General features: G+C 39.6%; 1 protein-coding gene, 1 non-coding gene and 1 pseudogene across 2 annotated transcripts; 2 read left to right on the top strand and 1 right to left on the bottom strand.

Moving 5' to 3' along the window:
* Positions 1–6446: 6446 nt before the first annotated feature.
* Positions 6447–6578, bottom strand: LOC116753705. Its single transcript, XR_004349808.1, has one exon. It is a non-coding gene; the product is annotated as a small nucleolar RNA SNORA68 (small nucleolar RNA).
* Positions 6579–17507: 10929 nt separating this feature from the next.
* On the top strand, positions 17508–17983 carry LOC116752672 (annotated as a pseudogene).
* A 2090-nt stretch (positions 17984–20073) lies between these two features.
* LOC116752671 (ferritin, heavy subunit-like) lies at positions 20074–23307 on the top strand. The gene is made up of 3 exons (XM_032629427.1): positions 20074–20175; positions 22050–22175; positions 23089–23307. Exons 1-3 carry the CDS (start codon positions 20074–20076, stop codon positions 23305–23307), a joined length of 447 nt encoding a protein of 148 aa, XP_032485318.1.
* Positions 23308–24804: the final 1497 nt, after the last annotated feature.

Raw genomic sequence — 24804 nt, 5'->3', positions numbered from 1 at the left:
TTCTAGAAAAAGGGAAATATGGTAAGCAAACAATAGCATAAATGCCCGATTTAGAGAGAAATTTTTGAAGATTATCCCAGTATTGAGCCTGTGGATCTAAGATTAACAAAAATATGAAATTCAGCAAGAAGAACTAGCAAGTATAGGGGGGACAGGAGGTAATCACTTTGATCCAGACAGTTGTTAAAAGAGTTGTTTCCACCAGTTTAGCCAAAGCTCTCCAGAAGTCCATTTGCCTGGACACGGCAGTTTCCTGGCCACCTACCCCTTCACTATACAATGCTCTCAACATCCATTCTAGGAGGCTTAAGAATATCATGGGTCAACTGAAAGGTGTGTGGGGGGAATCATTTGGGAAAATGTTAGGGACAAAGTGTTGGGATATATGCAGGTGTCCCTTCTGTTAGGCAATCAAGGAACAATGGGCATTGGGCTGCTGTTGAGTAATCCTCACCAGACAGAAATAAGAACGACATTTAACATTGCTCCTGGGTACCTGCCTCCATGATGATTTCGTGACACTAGCAACCGATGGTATTTGCAGAAGAGATGCAAAGCTGCTCCCATTCAAGTCATGGAGAATTCATCTGATTTGGTGGACTAGAATACTCTCCTGGAAAATACACATTGAAAACCTTTTAACTTAAACCCATATCAACATCTTACTAAGCTTAGGAGTCAAGAATTTGTTTCCTTTGTTCTCTGTATCTAACTAGAGTGACATTTTCTCCGATGTCTAACTGTTTAGCTAGGACCAGAACTTGCTTCTAGAAATGATGGTGTTGAATGAATGCAGAGGGAAGGGAAGCACATTTAAAATACTCTCTCTTATTGCAGACACATTGAATTTAAGATGCTGGTGGGCTGTGTAAATCAAAATGTGGGTCCAGAAAGGGGTAAGAACTGGAAGGGTAGATTTGTGAGATACCCACAGCTGGAATGATGAAAAGTTCACAGAAGAACTTTTAGAACAAAAGGATAAAGGGTTCAAAGTCCGAAGACAGAGCACAAGACACATTTAATGACAAAAGAAACAAGAAGTCTTGGGACCTTTGGTGCTATGTCCCAGAGGCATGGGGTGGGGGTCATCAAGGAGGAGAGTGTGGCCAGTGGACAGAAAGCTGCACTTTCTGATCAGAGAACTTAAGTGCTGAGTACCAGATACTAGAAATTATGAAGTCACTGGATGTCTTTGAGACAAAAGCTTCAGAGAACCAGATGATGTGGCAGGTAATTTAAAAGAAAATATAGAACAATAGTAGCTCAGGGTGGGCAGTTACAAGATCCATCTTTTGTCTGAGTTGGAAGACTTGAGCATGTTTTTGTTTTTTGTTTGTGTGTTTTTTGCTGAGAAGAGTGAGGCAACAGAGAGAACTAAAAATGCAAGAACGTGCACCGCTAGGAGACCCCGTGACCAGACCCAAGTTTTAATTCCTTTGCTCCTTTTCCCAAATTGAACCATTCAGCCTCCATTCAGAGAGCACAAAGGTCAAGGAGAATGGGAACGAGGATTGGGCGAAAGGATTAAACACTTTTGGTCCTGATATATGTACCTTCAAGGGACCAGGCTTTCTTGCTCCAAATAGTTGGTCCTACCCTCACCCTCATTCTAACCAGTTCCCAGGCAGCCTTAATGTCCTATCCTCAACTGTAACCGAAGGGTTATGAGAACTTTGTGGGGTAACTATTCTTGGTCAAACTGAATCCTGGTCATTCATTCTTCCTATAGACACTTATTTATCACTTTCTATGTGCTATGTTCAAAACAGCCCCATAATTTTTTTTTCTCCCGTTGTGGAGCACAGGCTCCGGACGCACAAGCTCAGCGGCCATGACTCACGGGCCCAGCCGCTCCGCGGCATGTGGGATCCTCCCGGACCGGGGCACAAACCCGCGTCCCCTGCATCGGCAGGCGGACTCTCAACCACTGCGCCACCAGGGAAGCCCAGATGTAACCACTCATATTACCCTCACATGATGAATCAGGAAACTGAAGTTTAGGTTTAGACAGGGAACAAGTGTAGACCTTGTTTCTAAGGCTGTCTTAACATTACTGCACTGTTCTTCATCTGACCCAGAGTCACTGTCCGCTAAAACAATGAAACCAATATTTTCTAAATACCTGCACCTTATTAGGAACTTCAGAGTATGCAAAGGAGCTAATACCCTCCTCCCACCCTCCTAGAAAGAGATTCCATTTGAGCCACCAGATAACCTCTTTAAATGAAATACCACCCAGGCAGTCCCCATTCTGCATGGTACTTTGGGATCATAAAAATAATCATGCACACAGAGGCCAGAAAAATCAATCTGAATAATCAATGTGAAAAAACTGATTGTTTTGTGATCTTAAAAATGTTTTGTCAAAACTTTAAAGATTTAGTTACTGTAAGTTATAAATGAAAAAATATCAAAACTAGTAGTTATTTAGTACAATGCAATTTAAAGCATTAGAAACATTCAGAATAAAGTGTTTTATTTCTTTGCACTTATCGAGAATAGTTTCAACAGTGCTTGCCTTTTTTGTTGTATATCTTTATGATATGGAACGAGCATTTTTTCTATGTCTTGGTGAATTGTCAGCCTCCTTTCTAAGTTTGGATTAGCTTCCAATATTTTATCCTTTGTGCTTTCAGTGTTGTGAAATATTCCAAGAATTCCTTTAATGTGAAGGTTTTTTGTTTGTTTATTTGTTTACCAGCATAACTTCCTCTGGGACATCTTTAGCTGGCTTGTCATAACCACTTTCCTCAGTTATGTCAATAAGTACTAAGTTCCTGTGATGCTTAATCTTATGTGTCAGCTTGGTTGGGCCATCGTGTCCAGATATTTGGTCAAATTTTGAACTGCAATATCAGATTTCACCTCGGTCTCCAGTGTACTGGTTCACTATGCAGATTTTGGACTTGCCAACCTCCATAGTCATGGGAGCCAATTCCTTAAAATAAGTCTCTCACTATTATATATAAACATATCCTATTGGTTCTGTTTCTCTGGAGAATGCTAACACAGTTCCTCTGGCTAAATATCTGTCTCAGTGGTGGTGATGACATTTCCATGGTCAGCTTTTTCTAATTCTGTTTATATTCAATTAGAATTTCACTTTTTGTTGCTTTACTACACTTTCGTCTCTATTGTCCAATTACCTCTTTCAGTATCATTTTTGTAAAATGTCACATGAATTTATTACTGTTAGACAAAGAAGCAACATAGTTACCCACTTTACTCTCGGTATGTAGTGTGTATATGTTAATTCCAACCTCCTAATTTATCCTCCCCACTGCCACATTTTTCCCCTTTGGTAACCATAAGTTTGTTTTCAAATGCTGTGAGTCTGTTTCCATTTTTAAGTAAGTTCATTTGTATCATTTTCTTTAAATTCCACATATAAGTGATACAATTGGTATTTGTCTTTCTCTGTCTGACTTAATTCACTTAGTATGATAACCCCTAGGTCCATCCATGTTGTTGCAAATGGCATTATTTCATTCTTTTTTACAGCTGAGTAATATTCCATTGTATATATGTACCACATCTTCTTTATCCATTCCTCTGTCGATGGACATTTAGGTTGCTACAAACAGTCTTTCAAAAAAAGTAATGTGATTGGTCAGTGAATATCACGTGCACCTGTTATTTATGTAGTGATTTGTGGACTGAAGAGCTAGCACAAAGTTTGTGCTTTATTTTTTTTAACATCTTTATTGGAGTATAATTGCTTTACAGTGGTGTGTTAGTTTCTGCTGTATAACAAAGTGAATCAGCTATACATATACATATATCCCCATATCTCCTCCCTCTTGCATCTCCCTCCCACCCTACCTATCCCACCCTTCTAGGTGGTCACAATGCACCGAGCTGATCTCCCTGGACTATGCGGCTTGCACTTTATATATCCATCTTTATCTCTATCTACCGTGTGTGTGTGTGTGTGTGTGTGTGTGTGTGGTAACTGAATTTGAACTATGTTGTTGGGGAGCTGGTGATATTTAACTAAACCATGGTAACTAACTGAAATTTGTGCATATTGAGGTCATGCAATTCAAGGACTGCCTGTATTTACTTTTGAATTGATTGTCTAGGTCCATAATTAATAAGTCTCTACCATGAATAAATAAAGCAAAGAAAACAGGTTCTCAGCTGAATCAGCAGCATCTCTGTAAAAATTCTACCATATCATTAACTGTCATTCTTGAAATACCTGATACTTGTTTTTCTTGCCTATTTTCTGTGAATAACTGGCTGCTTATAGAATCACATAAAAATGTTCAAATATAGAAAGTGGTTTGTGGCAAAGACAACTATTTGTCCACTGAAAATCCATTCTCCTCTTCTTCCTTTAATTATGGTACTCCAGGTTTTAGTGGGGCATATAGCTGCCTCACTGAAGACTACATTCCCACCCTCTCTTGAAGCTTATGGCCAAATTCTGGTTTATAGGATGTGAGCAAAACTGTTGTATGCCATTTCTGGGTTTGTCCTTAAAAGGAAGGGCTGTGTTCTTCCCTGGTCTTTTCTCCATTGGCTGGGATACAGATGTAAGAGCAGGAAGTGGAGCAGTTATTTTGAACCCCAAATGGAATCTGTGTTAAGTGTAGATGTCAGGGCTACTACCTCTGGACAGTTATATCAAAGAGAATAAACTTCAGTCTTGTTTTAGCCACTATATTTTGGGGTCTTTTTGTGACAGACATTTAACTCTAACCTAAAAAATCCATGGATGGTTTCCTGTTTGGGAATAAGCTATAGCCGAACATAGTAATACAGGGGATTTATATATATCACACTAAATAGTTAATTGATTCTCCTCCCTTCCATTCCTAACTGAAAGAGGATAAGAAAAAAAAAAACAGAAGGCTCTAAGTATAATCCCCTTCTGAGAGAATAAATGGAGCAGAACCTACTGAAGACAGTTAATGATATAATGAAGCCACCACAGATAGGATGAGTAAAATCTGCCACTCCACAACGTGGATTTGATGTTCCACATTTATCAGTTACTGTGCACTAAGGCTATGAGCCTCTATTCCTAGTAACCAGACGTGCTGGTATGGAGGCTTCCAATAATTAAATCGAATTCCCAGGAACTGCTGAGGTCTGATGAGAGACAGTTACTGGCAATATTTACATAACTTCTGTGACAAAATAAATTTAATGTAGTGTCAATCAGTTAAGTCACTGACATGGAAATAAGTTACCCTGATACAGTTCTTAAAATTTGTACATCATCGGGGCTTCCCTGGTGGCGCAGCAGTTGAGGATCTGCCTGCCAATGCAGGGGACACGGGTTCGAGCCCTGGTCTGGGAAGATCCCACGTGCCGCGGAGCAACTAGGCCCGTGAGCCACAACTACTGAGCCTGAGTGTCTGGAGCTTGTGCTCCGCAACAAGAGAGGCCACGACAGTGAGAGGTCCGCGCACTGCGATGAAGAGTGGCCCCCACTCGCCGCAACTAGAGAAAGCCCTCGCACAGAAACGAAGACCCAAGACAGCCAAAAAAATAAATTAATAAATTAAAAAAAAATTTGTACATCATGAAATATGGCTCTTTTGTAAGGAACTGATAAAAGATCTGATTCATCAACACCAACAAACGTGTAATACTCGTGTATATACACTAGAGGGCACTCACCTTCTACTATTTTCTATTTGAGCAACATTTACCATAATGGCTTTCAAACAAGTGTATAGAAGAATCACCTTGGGAATCTTATTTGAAAAGTATACCCTTAGGTTGTGAAGGAGCCTGTGAATCTGCACTTTAGTAAGAGGCTATAAGGGAGCATGGTTAAGAGGTTGGCTCGTGAAGCCTGACCGCCAGGGTTTGAAACCTGGCTTTGCCACTTACGAACTCGGACAATTATTTAACCTCTCTGTGCCTCGGTTTCCTCATCCATCAGATGAAGTTAGAAACAGCACCTACCTCTTACGGTTGTTGTAATGATTAAAAGAGGTAACCTAGAACATACAGCCTAATGTCTGGCAATAAATATTCACTCTATTATTAGAAGTTTTTTGGGGGTTTGTTTTTGGTTTGTTTTGTTTCATTTGGTTGGTTGTTTTGGTTTAAACAAAGAGTTTTATTTGGGCAGACCTGGGGACCGGGAGGGCCCACACATAAAAGAAGGTGTTGGGTCTCTTGGTGGTGAAGCATGGCTTGTGCTGACAATGCAGGACCTGGTGGGGCAGCCGGAAGTTGATCTTGGAGTCATGGAATTGCTTGACTGATGGTGGGGGACATCTGCTGGCTGTGATCTCCTCCACCTTCATGATCTGGATCGAGTGGGCCCAGGCGCGGGGCCGGGCGCCCACGTCGTGGTCTGCAGGGCTCAGGAGGGGACAGGGTGAATTGTACATCCTCCCAAACCTCCCATCACATGGGGGGGAGGTGGGCACTTGGGGACCCGGTGGTCACAGCATCTGGTCCCAGCAGGCACTGGCTACCAGGGATGTAGACCCTCCAAATTCACTTTGAGAGACATGACCGCAGCCCCCAAAGGCAACGAGATCCACTTGCTGGTAGCACCTCTGTTTAAATTGTTGCTATATGAAACAGCAGTTCTTGGGGCTAGGGCCTTAGAAGTGTTTAATAAAGATGCTCATTGATTTTGTTTCAAAGAGACTTGAGAACCATGCTTGAGAAACACAGGACTCTTTTTAAAAGAAAAAAGAAGATATTTTCAACATTCTACCCAGCTGGGCTGAGACTTCAGGCTTTAACCTCTGCTAGAGTGAAAACGGAATGGCAGGAACCAAAGGTACAGGGTGGAGAACGGAGCAGGATGAAACTGGTCTTCATATGTTTTTCCAGAGAGTTTGTATTTTATTCAGAAGTCAGTGGAAATTCATCTAAGACATTGAGGCAGAAGATGGCATAATCAGATTGATATTTGAGATAGATCACTCTGCAAGTGGAGTGGGGGATGGAGAGTGAGTGGTGATGCTGAGGCAGATTAGATAGGGGAGCTCAGGTAGATGCAGAGCTGCTACTTTTCCATCCTACGGAATGGTCTCCAGAAAGCATTACAATTATTTACATTAGTGATTCCAGTATTAATAATTTGAAGCTTATAAATGTTTTCTTCTTAGTTCAAAATAGAGTGGAGTTTGTAATGAAGCACTCTGCCCCAACCCTACCCTATGATTTATACACACTATAGAATATACAGTACCTGGCAGGCATCCTTCCTGGGTTTTGTTTTGTTTTTTTAAATTAATTAATTAATTTATGGCTGTGTTGGGTCTTCATTTCTGTGCAAGGGCTTTCTTTAGTTGTGGCAAGCAGGGGCCACTCTTCATCGCACACGCAGGCTCAGTAGTTGTGGCTCACGGGCCCAGTTGCTCCGCAGCATGTGGGATCTTCCCAGACCAGGGCTCGAACCCATGTCCCCTGCATTGGCAGGCAGATTCTCAACCACTGAGTCACCAGGGAAGCCCTTCCCTAGGTTTTGAGGCAGTCCCCAACTGCCTCACAACACCAGAGGCTGTAAAAGGGGCACATTCTGCATCCTGACTCGTGATACTGTAGAGGTTGGGGTAGATTTCCAGTAGCCGTGGCAGCTTTAAAGTGTCTGACGCAAAAGGTTTAAAATAAACTTCAGTTCTGCTCTATCACTTCCCCAGCCAGAATGGGAGGAGCTGCCAGTGGGGTGGGAGGAGTGTAGGAGGAGGGGAAGGCTGAAGTCACACTCTCCTTATTGGCTTTACCTAAAATTCACCAACACTGTTCTGCTACCGTCAAATTAGCAGAGTCAACAGTGCTAGGGAAAATGGCTACATGAGTCTTTTCTCTAGTTCCTGAGGAGGGGCTATAAACGATTTTATGAGAAAAGAATCCATCCCTGGAGTCCTCTCTGACAGGATCATTTCCTACTTGTGCACTCAGCCAAGCCTTATATATCACCCACATAACTTGTCACTAAATTCCTTAGAAACACATTTCTAAGTCTCTGAAAACATGCAAAATGTAAATAGATAAAACAGCTCTTCCCTCTGTTGTTCAGATCGCAGAATCATAGGTTATTATCTTAGACTGCTTAGAGCTAGAAAGAACCTAATCCAATGGTTTTCAAATTTGTTTTAGTATCAGATCCCTTCAAATGAAATCCTGGCAAGTTCAATTAATATGTTCAATTAATTGAACATTAATATGTGAACAGAAAGCAGAGCTACTTCTATTTCTATCTGGGCAATGCCTCTCTCTGTGTTTGTCACACCTCCAACCCCCTACTGTGTGAATTAATTCTTTGAACACCTGCGACTTAGAGGAGCAAAGTCTGATTTGGAGCAAAGTCATGATTAAACAATTTCTTCCATTTTACAGAGGACAAATATGAGTCCCAGAGAGTTAGTAATTATTTGAGTAGAGTGTAAAATCAACAGGGGGATGCAAAGAAATAAAATCAAAGGTTATTGTTCGAATGCATGATAGAGAATAGAGTTTGGAAAGGATTTTCTTAATGGTTTCTTCAGAGTTGGATCAATGAGTCAAGAAAAACATGATAAATTGCAATGTGTGAGGGGCAAGAAGAAGGTTTAATTTAGATCTAGAGAAGGATTTCGATAGAAAGAGATGCAAACTTTGGAACTTCGAAATCTCTGGCCCAGAATTTGTTCAATGTGGCAAAGCTGCATACCTGTCTACAGAGAATCAAAGCCAGCTTTTAATTAAAGTCCCGCATTGTGGTGGAGACCTTCAGCCCTATCAGCCATTAGTCATCATCATCCTTGGCATTATCAAATATCCATTACAGGTCTTTACAAGTTTAACCCAGAGGTCCTTTTTCCACTGGACGTGGTTTGTGCAGATCAATAGTTTAGACAGACAACAACATGGAAATTTCCTGAAGATTTGTAGGAGAAAAACTACTCAGTTCCAACCTTTCTTGCCTTTGTTTCTGCATTCAAAATCAAACTCAAAACTTGCCTGGTCCAGGAAATGTCTACCCACCTGACTTGGTTCATTACTGTGCTCAGCAACTTCCGTTTTTAACTTACCTTGCTGAACCTCTGTTCCTCACCTGTAAAGTAGAGATAATAAGAAAGATTTCTTACTGGGCTTATATGAATAAATGGAAATAAAATACATTAGCCATTTAGCACAGTGCCTGGCACATAGTAATTATATTAAAACTGTTAGTTTCAGCATGAATATCTGATAAACCAAGGTCAAATTAATAAAAATTAGAAAGAGGTTAAATTTCTCTTCAGGTATCTTTTCACTTAGAATCCACTCTAATTTCTGGGCTCTGTTATTTTTTCTCTTTTCCCCTTTCTTTCTTTTTATTCTGGAATAATAATGATCAACTTTCATTAGTGTAGAGGTTAACTGATGATAGGAATCAAAGTAGAGAATAAATTAGATACCCTATTCAATACTGTAGTTTGCCTTTAGTTACAAACTTTTTAGAATTGCATTCCCTTAGACAGCAGAGGTGTTTGTTTCCCATGCCTCTTTCATCTCTAAATGGTTAGAGAACATCTGTTTTTTTTTTTTTAGAACATCTGTTTTTAGTTAATACATTCTATAGTGTTGGACAAGGTAAGCATCTCTGGAAATAAGCATGTGGTCAATCAAGACCAGCTGAAATTAACCCACACTATTCAAGTGGAAATTCTAGAACTGAAAAGTTCAATAGCCGAAATGAAAAATTCAATGTATAGGCTTAACAGCAGATTGAATATTTCAGAAGAAAGGGTTATTGAACTTGAAGACAAATCAATAGAAATTATTCAACCTGAATAACAGAAAAGTGAATAATAAGAAAGAATGGCAAAAGAAGTTCCATGCAGGAAGCTGATAGCAATACAAGCCTACCTAAGAAATAAGAAAAATCTCAGATAAACAACCTAAACATACACCTAAAGGAACTAAAAAAGAAGGACAAACAAAACTCAGTTGAGAATATGTTTCCTTTAAATCCAAAGATTACCACAGAATTCACCACTGTAACAGAATAAAGGAGAAAAGTCATAAGATCAACTAAACAGGTGATGATAAAGATATTTGACCAACTTCAACATTTATTCATGGTTTAAAAAAAACTCTTTAGCAGAAACTAACACAACATTGTAAAGCAGCTATACTCCAAAATTAATTCAAGAAAAGAAACTCTTTGGTATAGCCACAATGGGAAATAATTCAGCACTTCCTTATAAAACTAAACATGAAAACACCATATGACCCAGCAATTTGAACTCATGGACATTTATCCCAGAGAAGTGAAACTTACGTTCACACAAAAATCTATACATAAATTTTCATAGGAGTTTTATTCATAATAGCCAAAAACTGAAACAACTCAGATGTCCTTCAATAGGTGAATGTTTAAACAAAGTGGGATATATCCTTACTATGGAAAACTATTCAGCAGTAAAAAGGAATGGACTCTTTATATGTCAAAAAACTTGGATGAATCTCCAGGGAATTAGGCTGAGTAGAAAAAATCAATTCCTAAAGATTGCATAGTACATAATCTGTTTGATTTATATAAAATGTTTAAAATTTTTTTTTTTTAGAAATAAGGAACAGATTAGTGCCTACCAGGAGTTAGGAATAGTAGGCAGGGAGAGGAAAGAAATGTGCTTATAAAAGGGCAACATCAGGAATCCGTATGGTGATGGAAACGTTCTGTATCTTGACTATGGTCAACTTACACATGAGATAAAATTGTATAGAACTAAATACACATGAGTATAAGTAAAACCAGAGAAGTCTGAATAAGATTGTTGGATTGTAATGTCAAGGTCTTGATTGTAACATTACACTGTATCTCTGCAAGATGGCACCACTGGAAGAACCTGGGTAAATGGTACAGACTCTCTCTGTATTATGTCTTACAACTGCATGTTAATCTACAAATTATCTCAAAATAAAAGGTGTAATTTAAAAAACCACTCCTAACAACCTAGTAATAGATGAGAACTTCCAAATCTGATCAAATGTAGTTCTAAAAAGCATATAACAAACCTTATACTTCTTGGGGAGATATTGAAAGCTTTTCTTTAATATAAAGAACAAGACAAATACCTGTTCTCCCCACTTTTATTCAGCACTCTATTAAAGGTTCTAGCTATGGAATAATGCAGAAATCGAAGTTATAGGACAGGAAAAGAACTAAAATTGTCATTATTCACAGGTCATGTGGTTGCATATGTAAAATTCCAAAAGAATCTACAGTTAAATTTTTAGAATTCATAAGTGTACTAGCAAAGATACAGGAAAAGTCCATATACCAAAATTGTATATATAGTATACAAAAATCAATTGTATACATTAGCCAAAAAAACACCCCAAAATATTTAAGATATACCATTTAAAATAAAATTAAATTAAACACAAGAATAAATCTAACAAAAGACATGCAAGGCCTCTACACAGAAAATTACAAGCATTATTAAGAAAAATTAAGGAAGATCAGATAAATGAAAGAATATACCATAGATGTTTTAAATACCAGTATTATAAAGAGGTCAGCTTCCTGAATTGATCTATGGCGCAAGTGCAATACTGATCAAAATCCCAATTAGTTTTTGTTATTGTTGTTGAAATTAACAAGTGGTTATGTGATTTATATGGAAATGTAGAGAGGTAAGGAAAGCCAAATTGCTGTTAAAGAACACCATGGGAAAATTTGCTGTACTGAGAATTAGTTAACAGAACTATTAAATAATTTTAAAATATTAAAAAGTTATAGAAGTTAAAGGAGTGCAATACTGGTACAAAAATGGACCAAAAGACCACTGGAACAGGAGAGAAAATGAAAATGCAGAAACAGACAATGAATAGATAAACACGTAATTATGACAAAAGTGGAGCTGTAGAAAAGTGGGTAAATGATAGCCTTTTCAATAAATAGTGCTGGGTCAATGTATTAATTTTCTGTAGCTGACATAACAAATAACCACAAACTTAGTGGCTTAAAGCAACACAAATATATTATCTTACCGTTTTTAGGTCAGCAGCCCAACACAGGTCTCGCTAGGATAAAATTGAATATTGGCAGGACTGCACGTTCTTTTCTAGAGGCTCTAGAAGAGAACTCGTTTCCTCGCCATTTCCAGGTTCCTAAAGCCACCCATGTTCCCCACTCTACGTTGGCTTGTGACCCCCTTCCTCCATCTTCAAAGCCAACAGTGTTGCCTCTCTCTGATTATTCTTCCCTAATTAAATCTCCCTTTGACCACAGCCTGGAAAGATTCTATTTTACAGATCCATTTGGTTAGGTTGGGTCCAGTCAGATAATCCAGGATAAACTCCTCATCTCAGAGTCACATCTGCAAAGTCCCTTTTGCCATGGAAGGTAGCATATTATGAGGTTCCAGGGATCAGGAAAAGGGCATCTTTGTGGGGCCATTGTTCTGCTTACCACAGTCAAGTAGATACCCTATGGAAAAAATAAGAAACTTTCCTTTACCACTCACCAAACACAAAATCAATGACAGATGGGTTGTAACTGGCTATAAATGTGAGAGTTTGAAAAATTAAAATTTTGGAAGAAAATACAGAAGAACATCTTCATGATATTGGGGTAGTGAAGGATTTCATGACCAGGACACAAAAAACACGTAAGATTGAGAAATTGATCTAGATTAAGATTAAGAACTTCTTTTCATCAAAACATCCTATTAAAGAATGCAATGCAAGGCCACAGAGTGGAAGAAGATACGTGGAACACACATCATCAATGAAGGGCTGCGTCAAAGTCTGGGTTCCCCTGAAAGCAGAACCTGAAAAAAAGACTTGGGTACAGGAGCTTCTGGGGATCCACTGTGTGTGTGTGTTATGCTTCACAATAAAACAAGTTAACACCAATAAAAACAAAGGTCTTAAATGTAATAGCTAACACTTATTAAATGCTTTCTATGTGCTAAACTCTGTTCTAAACATTTTATGTAAATCAACTCAGTTAATGCTTAAGACATGCCCAGAAGTAGATACCTTTATAATCCCTGTAAAGGAGGAAGCTGAGTCACAGTATAGTTAATGTCCTAAAGCTAGTAGGTATAGTGTGTGATGGCAGGCATTGTTGTCTCTTTTGTTGACTGCTACATTCCCAGTGCCTCTTGATTGAGTAAAGACGCAAAGTAGGATTCAAACCCTGCTGCCTTTGGTAAAGCCTGCATTCTTAACATGGCACAGAACAGCTCATGTTATTCATTTAAAATCTCCTATTAGGGCTTCCCTGGTGGCGCAGTGGTTGAGAGTCCTCCTGCCGATGCAGAGGACACGGGTTCGTGCACCGGTCCGGGAAGATCCCACATGCCACGGAGCGCCTGGGCCCGCGAGCCATGGCCGCTGAGCCTGCACGTCCGGAGCCTGTGCTCCGCAACGGGAGAGACCACGACAGTGAGAGGCCCACGTACCGCAAAAAAAAAAAAAAAAAAAAAAAAAAAAATCTCCTATTCATGTCCAGATTGTAAGAATGAAGATAATAAAACTATAGGGAAATTAAAATTAATGTTTTAATTTTAAAAATAGGTTTCTATTTTAAAAAGTAAATGTTAAAATGTTATCCATTAGTCTAGATTTCTTAGAGGAAAGCGGGATGGGAAAAACTGATCTTGGAGAGTGAGCAGTGAGCGGTGCCTTGAAGCGAGATCTTAGTTCCCTGCCCAAGAACTGAACCTAGGTAGCCTGGATGAAAACCAGGAATCCTAGCCACCAGTCCACCAGGGTCTAGAAGCTAAAAGCAAAATTCCCCTGGCCCTTGCCCCCACTGAAAAATGCATTTCTCAAGGAGGCAAACATGTAAAAACAGGTACATTATTAGAGGCACAGCACAAGTGGGAGAGCACACAGAGAAACTGTTTAGTTAAGACAGAAGTAAGGCAGAGATACACACCCAGAGAGAAAGGGGTGTGGGCGTCCTCCCTAAGGAAGAGGAGGACAGTAAAGAGGTGTCTAACTCACTTATATAGGGCAGTTCCTCCAGGTCTTTTTTTTAACTTTGGCCAATTATCTGGTTTCTTTTCCCACACCTGACCTTCCCTAGGCACCTCCCCAACATGCGTGCACAACTTTTTTCCAAGATGGATTCCAGTCCAGAGGTCTATGGGGGGGCTTGGCATCACCTATTATGGGGTGGTGCCCCCTCCTTTTTGACCCCCAAGGAGCCTTTCTGCACATGTGCAGTGTCTCCCTTGCCCCAAGGACGGGAAGTATGTGACCTATTGATCTTTCCTCAAACAGGGTTTAGCCTCTCTCTGTCCTCGCAGTGACTGTTATCTTAAAGTGTCCATATTCCAGCTATTTACCCTGTCCCTGTTGTTTTTTTCCTATCTCGAAGTGCAAATGGGAGGCTGGTTGTAAATATTTAGCCTAGAGGACACCTGCCTCATTCCTCAGGAAAAGTTAACAGGAGGCTGGTTGTAAATGCCTAGCCTTGGAGCCCATCTATCTCCTGCCTCAAAACCAAAGGCCTAAAGAATGTTTTAAAATACTTTTCTTCCCCACAAAATGTGTTTAAGATCATATTCCCATCATTGCCAGCCAGCATTTTAGCCCTTGCCAATGAACTTCACAGATCACAGAAACCCACCCTTCATAACCCTTCTCCCAACACCTGAGCCTAATCCCTGCGTGACCCTCTCCCAGCTGAAAGACTTGTTCGTGTTGGCGGTTACTTTAGCAGTCGCATTTCCAGCCACTGAATCATATTAAGCTGAAATCAAAACCAAACACATATTCCTCTAAGAAACAGCCAAGGCTTTCATGTTAAATACCAAGCATTTCTCCCCAGCAGTCCAGGAGTTCTGGCACTTTAAGATGTTGACCAAGTATTGTCCAGACTACAGGTCACTGCTTAGAAGTTTTTGTTGCTGCTGCTGCTGTTGATGGTGGTGGTGATGCTGTGTGTGTGTGTTTTCAAAACCAATGTAGAAAAGTTCATGCAATAGTCTGCTTTCATTTTAAGAAAAATGATTACAGTATAATTTGTATAATAAAATCTCTTCTGAGAGATTACAATTTCCCTTCTGTTGGATGATGGCCAGGTTGTTGTGGGTGGGCAAGGGGAATATTCAAAAGTAGTATTCATGCTTTTTCAATGAAACATGCATTTAAATGAGCCACAAATCAACATGTCAGTTGAAGCTATGGAACTGGCTACTACAGTGACTTTATTTTTTTTAATTTAAAAAAATTTTACATTGGAGTATAGTTGATTAACAATGTTGTGTTAGTTTCAGGTGTACTGCAAAGTGATTCAGTTATACATATACATGTATCTATTCTTTTTTGAGTTCGTTTCCCATTTAGGTTATTATAGAATATTGGGCAGAGTTCCCTGTGCTATACAGTAGGTCCTTGTTGGTTATCTGTTTTAAATATAGCAGTGTGTACATTTCAATCCCAAACTCCCAAGGTTTTGGTGCTTGTGATAATGTCTTCAGAGAAATTATGCAGTCTAAAACACTAATGTATTCTTACTCTTGTGTATTTAATTTTCTATGAAATATATTTATGTGCATATCCATTATCATATCAATCACAATGCCTGCTTGTTGTTATTTCCTTGAGCCTATTAAAGTAAATGATTTATATTTTCCCTAGAAGTTCATATACAGTGTTTTTTTATTCACTCATAAAAACCATATTTATTTTGAAAGCTATAATTTCACATTCTCATACTAGAATTATATATAATAAAGTCCCAGCCTGTAGGGAACAAGTTAGAAAATAAATAGGCATACCTGAAGTAGAAAAAAAATAGGCATACCTGAAGAAACAAAGAACAAATTTCAAATATCTTATATTGTACACAGGATTATTTGCTATTTATCAAATTTTATATTTTGTTTAATATTTTTTCATTTTTTTCCATAAAAAAGAGTCCATAGTATAGTTAAATTTTTGTTTGTTTGTTTTTTTCGGTACGCGCGCCATGGCTCACGGGCCCAGCTGCTCCGCGGCATGTGGGATCTTCGCGGACCGGGACACGAACTCACGTCCCCTGCATCGGCAGGCGGACTCTCAACCACTGCGCAACCAGGGAAGCCCTAGTTAAATGTGTTTTAAATGTTTGTATCCTTATAGGTCTTTTCATATTCTTACATAAATAAATCACAAAAGGAAAGTATTTATTTGAATACAATGAGATGATTGGCACATTAGAAAAAGCCTTGATTTTCGGAGTCAAACAGAGATGAGTTCAAAATTCAGACTTTGCTACTAATTAGCTGTGTGATTGTAGGTGGGTGACTTGACCTCTCTTAGACCTTGCTTTTTACCTCCCTAAGAAGGAATAACATCTGCTTTGCAGGGTTGTTGTAAAGGATTTTTATCCATCCATTTCATCAACATATAAGCATTTCTAAGTGCTACTACTTTATAACACAATTTTTTTTTTTTTTTTAGTTGGAAGGAAACTTTAATGAAGAAAAAATTACGAGCAAAAGCAAGAGGCACGTAAATTTGTTTCTCCTCCAGAGACCATACATACTCCAGCAATGTGGATGAAATGTCCCCATTTTCAACCCTATATATTTATCCAAATCAGATAGATAGATAGATAGATAGATGGATGGATTCAAGGTGCTCTTCTCCTTCCTACAGAGAGCTGTTTATTGAGGCAGCAAATATTTCTTGAGTGTCTAATCCATGCTGGGCACTATGCTTGGTGCTGGAGGCTGTGAACAAGACAACGAGTAGTAGTCATTCCACATGCTAATATAGGATATTAGTTAAGAGTTCTGGTTACAAGAAACAGCTACTCTAGCAAATGTAAGCAAAAATGGGAATTTATTGGAAAGCTACTACTGGTAGAGTTAAACATCCAAACCCTGGATAGGGTAGGACCAGGAATTCATGGACCTTCCCCTTTGGGCAATGATGTCATTATGGTGACTCAGCCCCAACAAGTCCCAACCGCTGTGCCTTTCAGGTCAAGTTTCTGAAGAGAGAAACTCATTGGCTCAGCTTGGGTACAGTGTCTGTCCCTGGTCCAATCACCCATGGCCAGAATGGCCAGCTCATGTGGCTTGAACCTGCCCCAACATATCTGAGTCTTCCCAGAAACTGAAAGAGTTTGTGAGTAGAGCAGACACTCGTTAGTTTCTATATCTTGCAGCCCTAACATTTCAATAGGTTCAGGGTTATATTCAAAATATTTAACAACTGCTATGACCCAGGCAGTGACTAGTCCAACCAGTGCTGGTTGTAGCCTAGAAACAGGGTCCAGGAGGGTCCTTGCTGGGTCAGGCGTTAACCCTGTATGACACAAATATTGAAATAAATAAAACTCCCCTTCATTCAGTTATGTTACAGTTCATCAATATCTCAAAAATGTGGCACCAGAATTAAATACAAATATGATAAAATGTTAAACAAAAAGCTCTTCAAGTCTTTGTTTACCTTTATTACTATGTAGCACTGATCAGCTACTTTGGGAAGTGCTAGGTAAGTGTGTGTTGGATGGGTGGACCCTTCAAACAAGAGTCACTGCCAAGTTACAACAGGACTAGTTACCTCCTGTGATCTGGTCACTAAAATGGCTAATTGAAAACTGAATTGCAGCCATGAGGCTTCAAAAGAGGCTCACCTCCACGATCCTTCACTGCAGCAAGAAGAAGGTCTGGTCAGACCCAAATGAGACCAACAAAATCACAAATGTCAGTTCCCAACAATGGATTGGGAAGCTGATCTAAGACAGGCTGCTCATCTGGAAACCTTTAACTGTCCAGTCCTGCGCTCAATGCTGGAAAAACACCTTGGCCTGTCTCAAGGGCAGGGATGGGGACATGGGCATGCAAAATGTACTCTCATTGTTGAAATGCCTGAGAAGGTAACCTGGATGAGAATTCTGCATTGGCTGCTCAGAAGATACCATGAATCTAAGAAGACTGACCACCACATGTATCACAGCCAGCACCCGAAGGTGAAGGGGAACACGTTTAAAAACAAGTGGATTCTCACGGAACACTTCCACAAGCTGAAAACAGACAAGCCCCGCAAGATGCAGCTTGCTGACCAGACTGAGGTCTAAGATCAAGGAAGCACTCTGAGAGCAACTCCAAGCCAAGCAGGAAGAGATCACGAGGAATGAGACCAACAACTAAAGCTCTCCATCTCTTGTCTGTACAGAGTGGCCTCTGCAAATGTATAGATCCATCATCGTTCGATAAAACAAGGCTTTATCTGCCTGAGGTGGAAAAAGTGAATTGCATTTATTTTTCTGTCAGCTTTTGGATATGTTGAACATTCAACCAATTAAAAATCTGAGTCTTTTTCACATGAACTACTGTTCACTGAGATCTCCCTCTCTCTGTTTATGGGCTATTGATTTACTGAACCGAAATATAGGATTTTACATTCATCCTTAGTTACATTTCATCCTATTAGCTTCAACCAATTTGATTGAACCTGTTGAGTCCCGTTGGCTCTTAGTCATGATGCATGCTAATTATTCCTTCCACATTTGTGACATTTGTGACTTTGATTACAGTATAAAACTCTATTCATCCAAATTGTTGACTTAAGAAAGATAAATAAAAAAGAAGATAATGTGGAGTGTAATGCCTTGTAACACGTCACCCAAACCTTGTGCTAAGTTGTTCCCAATCCAATAAATGGCCACCCTTGATTTTCAGATGCCAGTTGGTGTAACTATACGTATTTTCATCTAGTGCAAATTTCTGCATTTTTTTTCTGCCAGGATATAAAAGTCTTTAGTTGTATTTTGGCATTTCTCTCCAATATTCTTTAAACATCACCAATAGTACTTCGTAAGTCGCTTACAGAAGTCATTCCAACCAAAGAATTAAAGTTCAACTAGATCTGGACACATTCCCTGATTTAAATGATCTAGGTACCCTTATTCCGTGCTACTCTATTTGGACTTCCCTCAACTTCCTACTTCCCTATGACTCATATTTCTCTATTAATATTTGAGATTTAGTTTGCAGAAACTAACACAATATTGTAAATCAATCGTGCTTCAATAAAACAAATTAAAATTAAAAAAAAACACTGCTATCTAATCACTTAAAAATGACCTCACCAATATACAGAAAAAAAGAGGAAAGAAACACGTCATCAACAACAGATGAGTTAGTGTGGTAGCTTTATACATAATTTTTTTCTTTTTTCTATTTTCTAAAAATATGGAAATATTTTTCACTTCTATTTCAGTTCAACCAGACATGGATTAGGCTCAAACTAAGAATTCACCAGACTATGGGAAATCTTATACCACTGCATGTGTAAAATATATTTTTACTTAACAAATATTGATTCAGCATCTATTACTTACTAATGAAGAAAGAGCCAAAAGGTTCCCAAAAGGAACAGTCTTACTGCAGTTTGGAGAAACCAGTCATATTTTGTCCCTACAACCCGTGTGTACCTGTTCTCCAGGTGAAATGCCCTTCTTCCATTTCCACCTCTCTACATTCTTATTCACCTTCCAAGGCCAATTTCAAATGCTAATTTACCAAAGAAATCTGCCCTAATCCTGTCATCTAAATATGCCTTTGACAATTCAGAAGTCCCATCATATCCTGCCTTAAGATCAACTGTGTATGTTGAGGCCTTATGGGATGGGGGATATGTCCCTTATAGGCAAAAAATGTACTTTAGTCAGTTTTCTTAGATTCTCCATAGGACCTAGCATGATATGCCATAAATACTTTCTGAAAAAAGGAAACCATTAAAGGTAATTAATCTACTCTGTTCACTTTGTTATAAAGCAGAAACTAACACACCATTGTAAAGCAATTATACCCCAATAAAGATGTTAAAAAAAAAAAAAATCTACTCTGTTAACACTTCCCTATTCAGGAAGTAAATCAGCCCTCTCAAATCATAGTCAGATAGAACGTGAGAGAGAATACTAAACACTGACTGGGATAGTTAGGAGGATTAACTTTTTTCCACCTTTTTCTCAAGTCAGATTTGTTCTTTTGTGTAGAAACAACGTCCTTATTGGTAGGTTGGTAGCTCTTAATCTCAGCTGGATGGAATTTCGTCTTGTTTTCAGCTGGATAGAAGTAGGCTGGCTATATGCTTGTTAGTATTTAAGAAGTCCCTTATCTTGGGGGGTAGCACTTTTTATGCCTGGTTTTTCCTAAAGTTGAGATGGCATCCCAGGCAGAGGGCCTTCTTTCTGAAGAGTGTAGGGTTGCTATTAATCAAATAGCATCTTATGAGCTGCATGTCAGTGATGCTTATTTATCTATGGTTAGTATGGGTCCTTGAGCCACTGTGAGGGAGGTTTCAGTTCTGATCTGGATAATATATCTTACATATCCTTTCTAATTGTGGTTATGGCCATGTTTGTTGTTTGATACTAGATGTAACAACAATTTAGTGGCTGGGATTTTGCTTCTCTGTGGCCCAATGATTTAGAGCTGTGATTGCAAATTGTGGCCTATTATTGGGAGAATCACAGTTCTTTTCCAGCGGATTCCCAAAACTTGTATGGGCATCAGACACTGTTATAAATAATTTTTCACCCATCTGCTATTTTAGAGCTAATGTAGATGTGGTAGGGTTAATGAAATAGATTGACTTTATAACGGCACTTAATTTATGCTGGACTTCTGCCACTTGTCGACATAATTACTGGTTATAGTGCTAGCATATAGGGTTCATAAATCTGACCCTTAAAGAGGCCTAATAGCAAAATGCTAGGCACCAGCATATTAGAATCTGAGTGGCTTCTCTTTGAAGTAGGCTGGGTTCAGGAAGGCAGCTGGGGCCTTCTGGAAGTCAAAGGACAAACTGAGGACCCTGGACTGAACAAAGAAGGCCTCTTTGGATAGCCACAGAGACAACAAAGTGAGTTTGTGTGAGATTCCAGTCTTAAACATAGACTTCTCTCACCTCGAGTCTCTCCCTATTCTTATCCCTGTCCCAGGCCTGTTATTACATTGAAGATACAGAAGTGCCTTCTTTTCATACATTTTTCCAAGATCAAGCTGAGGTGAAGAGAGAACATGCAAAGCAGTTCATAAAATATCTAAGAAAATATAAGTGTAAAGTCTGCCTTCCGGTGATTAAGGTGACTATGTAACTTTGTTATGATGATCTCCATGGGGCCTTTGCTGGGTCTAGAGAACTAAATTATTAGTCGCTACCTGACTTGTTAGCTTACTCATGTTCCTACACGGGATGTGAGGGCAAGCATGTGTCTTCTTTGTAGCCTCTTCATATCATTTTCAGTAAATTTTAGCCGCTACCTGACTTGTTAGCTTACTCATGTTCCTACACGGGATGTGAGGGCAAGCATGTGTCTTCTTTGTAGCCTCTTCATATCATTTTCAGTAAACTTTAGCCGCTAAATGTATGTTTGGCTTTTCTCAAGGAGCCATACAAAGTGTCATCTCTGGACCACAGCACCAGCATCACCTGGGAAGCTCACTGGAAATGCAGATTCATTGACCTCACTCTGATAAACTGAATCAGACTCTCTAAAGATGGGGCCCAAGGAGCTGTGTCTTACCAAGCTCTCCAGATGATTCTAATCCTCTGTATAGTTTGAGAAGAACTACTGGTCTCTCCCTAGAGCTGTTAGTATCCTATATTAGATCTTTAATTCAGATGTACGCTCAGGTATTTAATACAGCCGTCTCTTCGATGTAGTAAAACAAACATTTTTTTCACTGGAACAGACACTAAAGAAACAATCTGAGCCTTAGTCGAACGTATTACATTTAGCAACATTCCTACTTATCTGAGGGGGTTCTTTTAACTCCAAGTCTATAAAGAAAACTAAATGTCTGGTGACTGAACTGAACCACCATCCAAAGCTAATGAAATCCCAAAGCTAATAGAATAGTGCGTATAACTGTGCTAGTGGTACCCATGCTTTGCAGAACATTAAAGTCACCTGGGGAGCTTTGAAAAACCCTGCTCCTCTGTACCAATTAAGTCAGAATGTCTGCAGTTGAAAGCCAGATATCAGTATTTAAGGTGCTCCACTGATTCCATTGTGCCAGGAAGTGTGGAAATCATTGACCTCTGCAAACCTAGTCATAATTCTACCTAGGAAGTAGGATGTAACCAAGCTGTGCCTCAGGTAGGATAGTGACTCCCCTGTTTCTCTCCAGCAGAGGCCTGATATAGATAACTGGGGAACTGGCAAACAAGCTATAGAGTCTGCTCTGCAGTTGGAGACAGCGTTAAACACACTGCTGCAAGAACTGAAGACCTTGGCTTCTAAGAATAAAGAAACCAATGTAAGTAGTAAACTGGTTCTGAAAGAAGTGTCATCTTTCACTTCTGGATTATGGCTTGCTTTTGGGAAAGAGCCCAAGGCAATGGATTAGCTAATGTGTCTATTTCCCCGGAAGGAAATATATGAACTTATTTCTTGGACGTGGGAGGAGGAGGTGTCCTGGCAAGGAGAAATGCAACTCAATACAAGACGGGAAGACGACTTTTCAGGAATAACGCATTCTGGATATAAATAAACACATCTTGAGAACCACTGTCCTAGACTGCCCCTACAAAAGTGAATGTCAGTGGTGACCTATTCTATAGACTTCTCTGAAGTATTCTCGGTTCATAGTGAGCACTCTACCTCGCAGTGGTAACTTATTTCTCACCAACCCTTTAACTTTTCTGGAAGTCGAAGTGAAGAAAATGACCTAGTAGAAAAGTTATCAACCTAGATGCATACTGGACTCGCTGAGGAGCCCTGAAAATGATCAAATGCCTGAGCCTTATGCCAGAACACTAAAATTTAAATGCCTAAATGGGGTCTGGGAGCCTACTCGAAACTTACATGTCATTGAGATAGGGTGGAAAAACATCCGCAGTGGTAGCTTATTACTTAAATTAATCTGTACTTTTGATGAGTTGCCTTAACACTCATACTCATTGAAAGTGGTTGTTTGTATTCATCTGGAGGTCTTGAAGGTCATAGATCAGTGCTCTTTGAACTTCAATATGCATATGAATTGCCTAGTTGCTTCTTAAAATATAGATTCTGATTTAGTAGGCCTGGAAGGGATTCAGGATTCTGCATTTCTGACAAGCTCCTAGAACTGCTGGACTAGGACTGAGCTATAATTTGGGTAGCAAGATCTTAGATTGCCTCCCACTGCAGACAAGGGCCTCGATGAATTCCTCCTTGTTTTATTTCTGTAGCTCTCACGCTTCATGAAGAAGTTCCTGGATGAACAGACCAGGAACATAAGCTATCTGGAATACCAGCTTAACTACCAGAAGGACTTAGGAAAGGTGGCCCAGAGTGAAGGACAGCCTGAAAAGGCTGCTGAATCATCTGAAACATCAGGTAAAGAGACAACATCTGATGGCAACACAGCAAATCTTCCCACCCAGCAGGTCCCAACGTCAGCTACTTAAGAATCTTGATCTTCTCCATTTGACAGAAATGTGCTTTCCTTTTCACCTCACAAATAAATCTGTTTTGCATTATAATTATGTGTAAAGAGATTGATATTGGAGCACAAGAAGGGTTAGGTTCATTAATGTGAGTTTGGTGAAAGCTTCCTGAGGTACAGTGGGTGCTTTAAAAAAAAAAAAAAGGCTTTCCTCAACACCCAGATACAGGATTTGGTAAATTCAGCTAGTCCAAGTGGATATAGCAGAAATTAAGTAGTGAAACTTTAGATCTCCCTAATGTCCTCCTCCCCCAGCTTGTATACACATCTTAAGTTTACAAAATGGTAGGGTTTTCTAACTTAAATGCAAAGCTAAAACTTAAACAAGAACTCTTGGTCTAGAAAAGGTGGCTCTCACTTGAAAGATATACAGTGAATAGGCAGCTGCAACCCAGGTGCATTTCCACAGCTGGAGGTAGGCATAGGGAACAGGAGGGTACCTAGGCAATTAAGACAATACAGGGCTTCCCTGGTGGCGCAGTGATTGGGAGTCCGCCTGCCGATGCAGGCGACGCGGGTTCGTGCCCCGGTCTGGGAGGATCCCACATGCCACGGAGCGGCTGGGCCTGTGAGCCATGGCCACTGGGCCAGCGCGTCCGGAGCCTGTGCTCCGCAACGGGAGAGGCCACGGCAGTGAGAGGCCCGCGTACCGCAAAAAAAAAAAAAAAAAAAAGACACTACCGACAAGTGTTGGGATGCCCCGACCCCCTCCACTGTGGGCTACCTAGCAGCTACTGGGGTAATTGCTTTCAGGAGCAAACAATGAGCATGCAAGCTTGGATCAGACCCAAGGACCTCAGGTGGCTAGTACCACCTGGGAAGAAAGGGGGCGCTATAGGATTGTGTCCTGGCTTTAAAACTGACCAGCTCCATGGCCTTGAATACGTTTTTATTTACCTCACTCATGGATACAGTTTAGTCATCTGTAAAGTAGGATTAATATTACTTAGTTCATAAAGTTAATAAGAGGATTAAGTATGTAAAGTATCTAAAAACAGCACCTGCTCAAATTATGTATTCTGTTATTTGTATAATAAACAGTGCCATTTCTTAAACTTGGAAAGCCAGTACTACATAATGGAAGCACTTAGAATAAGAAAACATGTCACTGAAATTGAGACAGAATCTTAAAACATTTAATATTAGAAGTATCTTGTTCTACATATTTAATCATCACCACAAGCCTATGAGATAGGTTCTTTTTTATCTCCGTTTTACAGATGACACTGAGACAAAGCAGTAACTTACCCAAAGTCATACTGCTACTTAGTGGTGGAGCTGAGGAAGGATTAATTAACTGTCTGATAAATATTCTCTATTATGGTGTTCATGAAAAGTGATGTTGAATTGCTTAAAAAGCTTAATTGATTTCAACTTTTATGTTTATGTTTTGCTAAAACTATTTTTGAACCATGCTTCTTTCATTTTACTTTTTTAAATTGTGGTAAGAATACTTAAC

The sequence above is a fragment of the Phocoena sinus genome, chromosome 4 (genome assembly GCF_008692025.1).
Source record: "Phocoena sinus isolate mPhoSin1 chromosome 4, mPhoSin1.pri, whole genome shotgun sequence".
Classification (NCBI taxonomy): domain Eukaryota; kingdom Metazoa; phylum Chordata; class Mammalia; order Artiodactyla; family Phocoenidae; genus Phocoena; species Phocoena sinus.
Note: the sequence above shows the minus strand (reverse complement) of the source record. Positions and strands in the feature narration are given on the sequence as shown.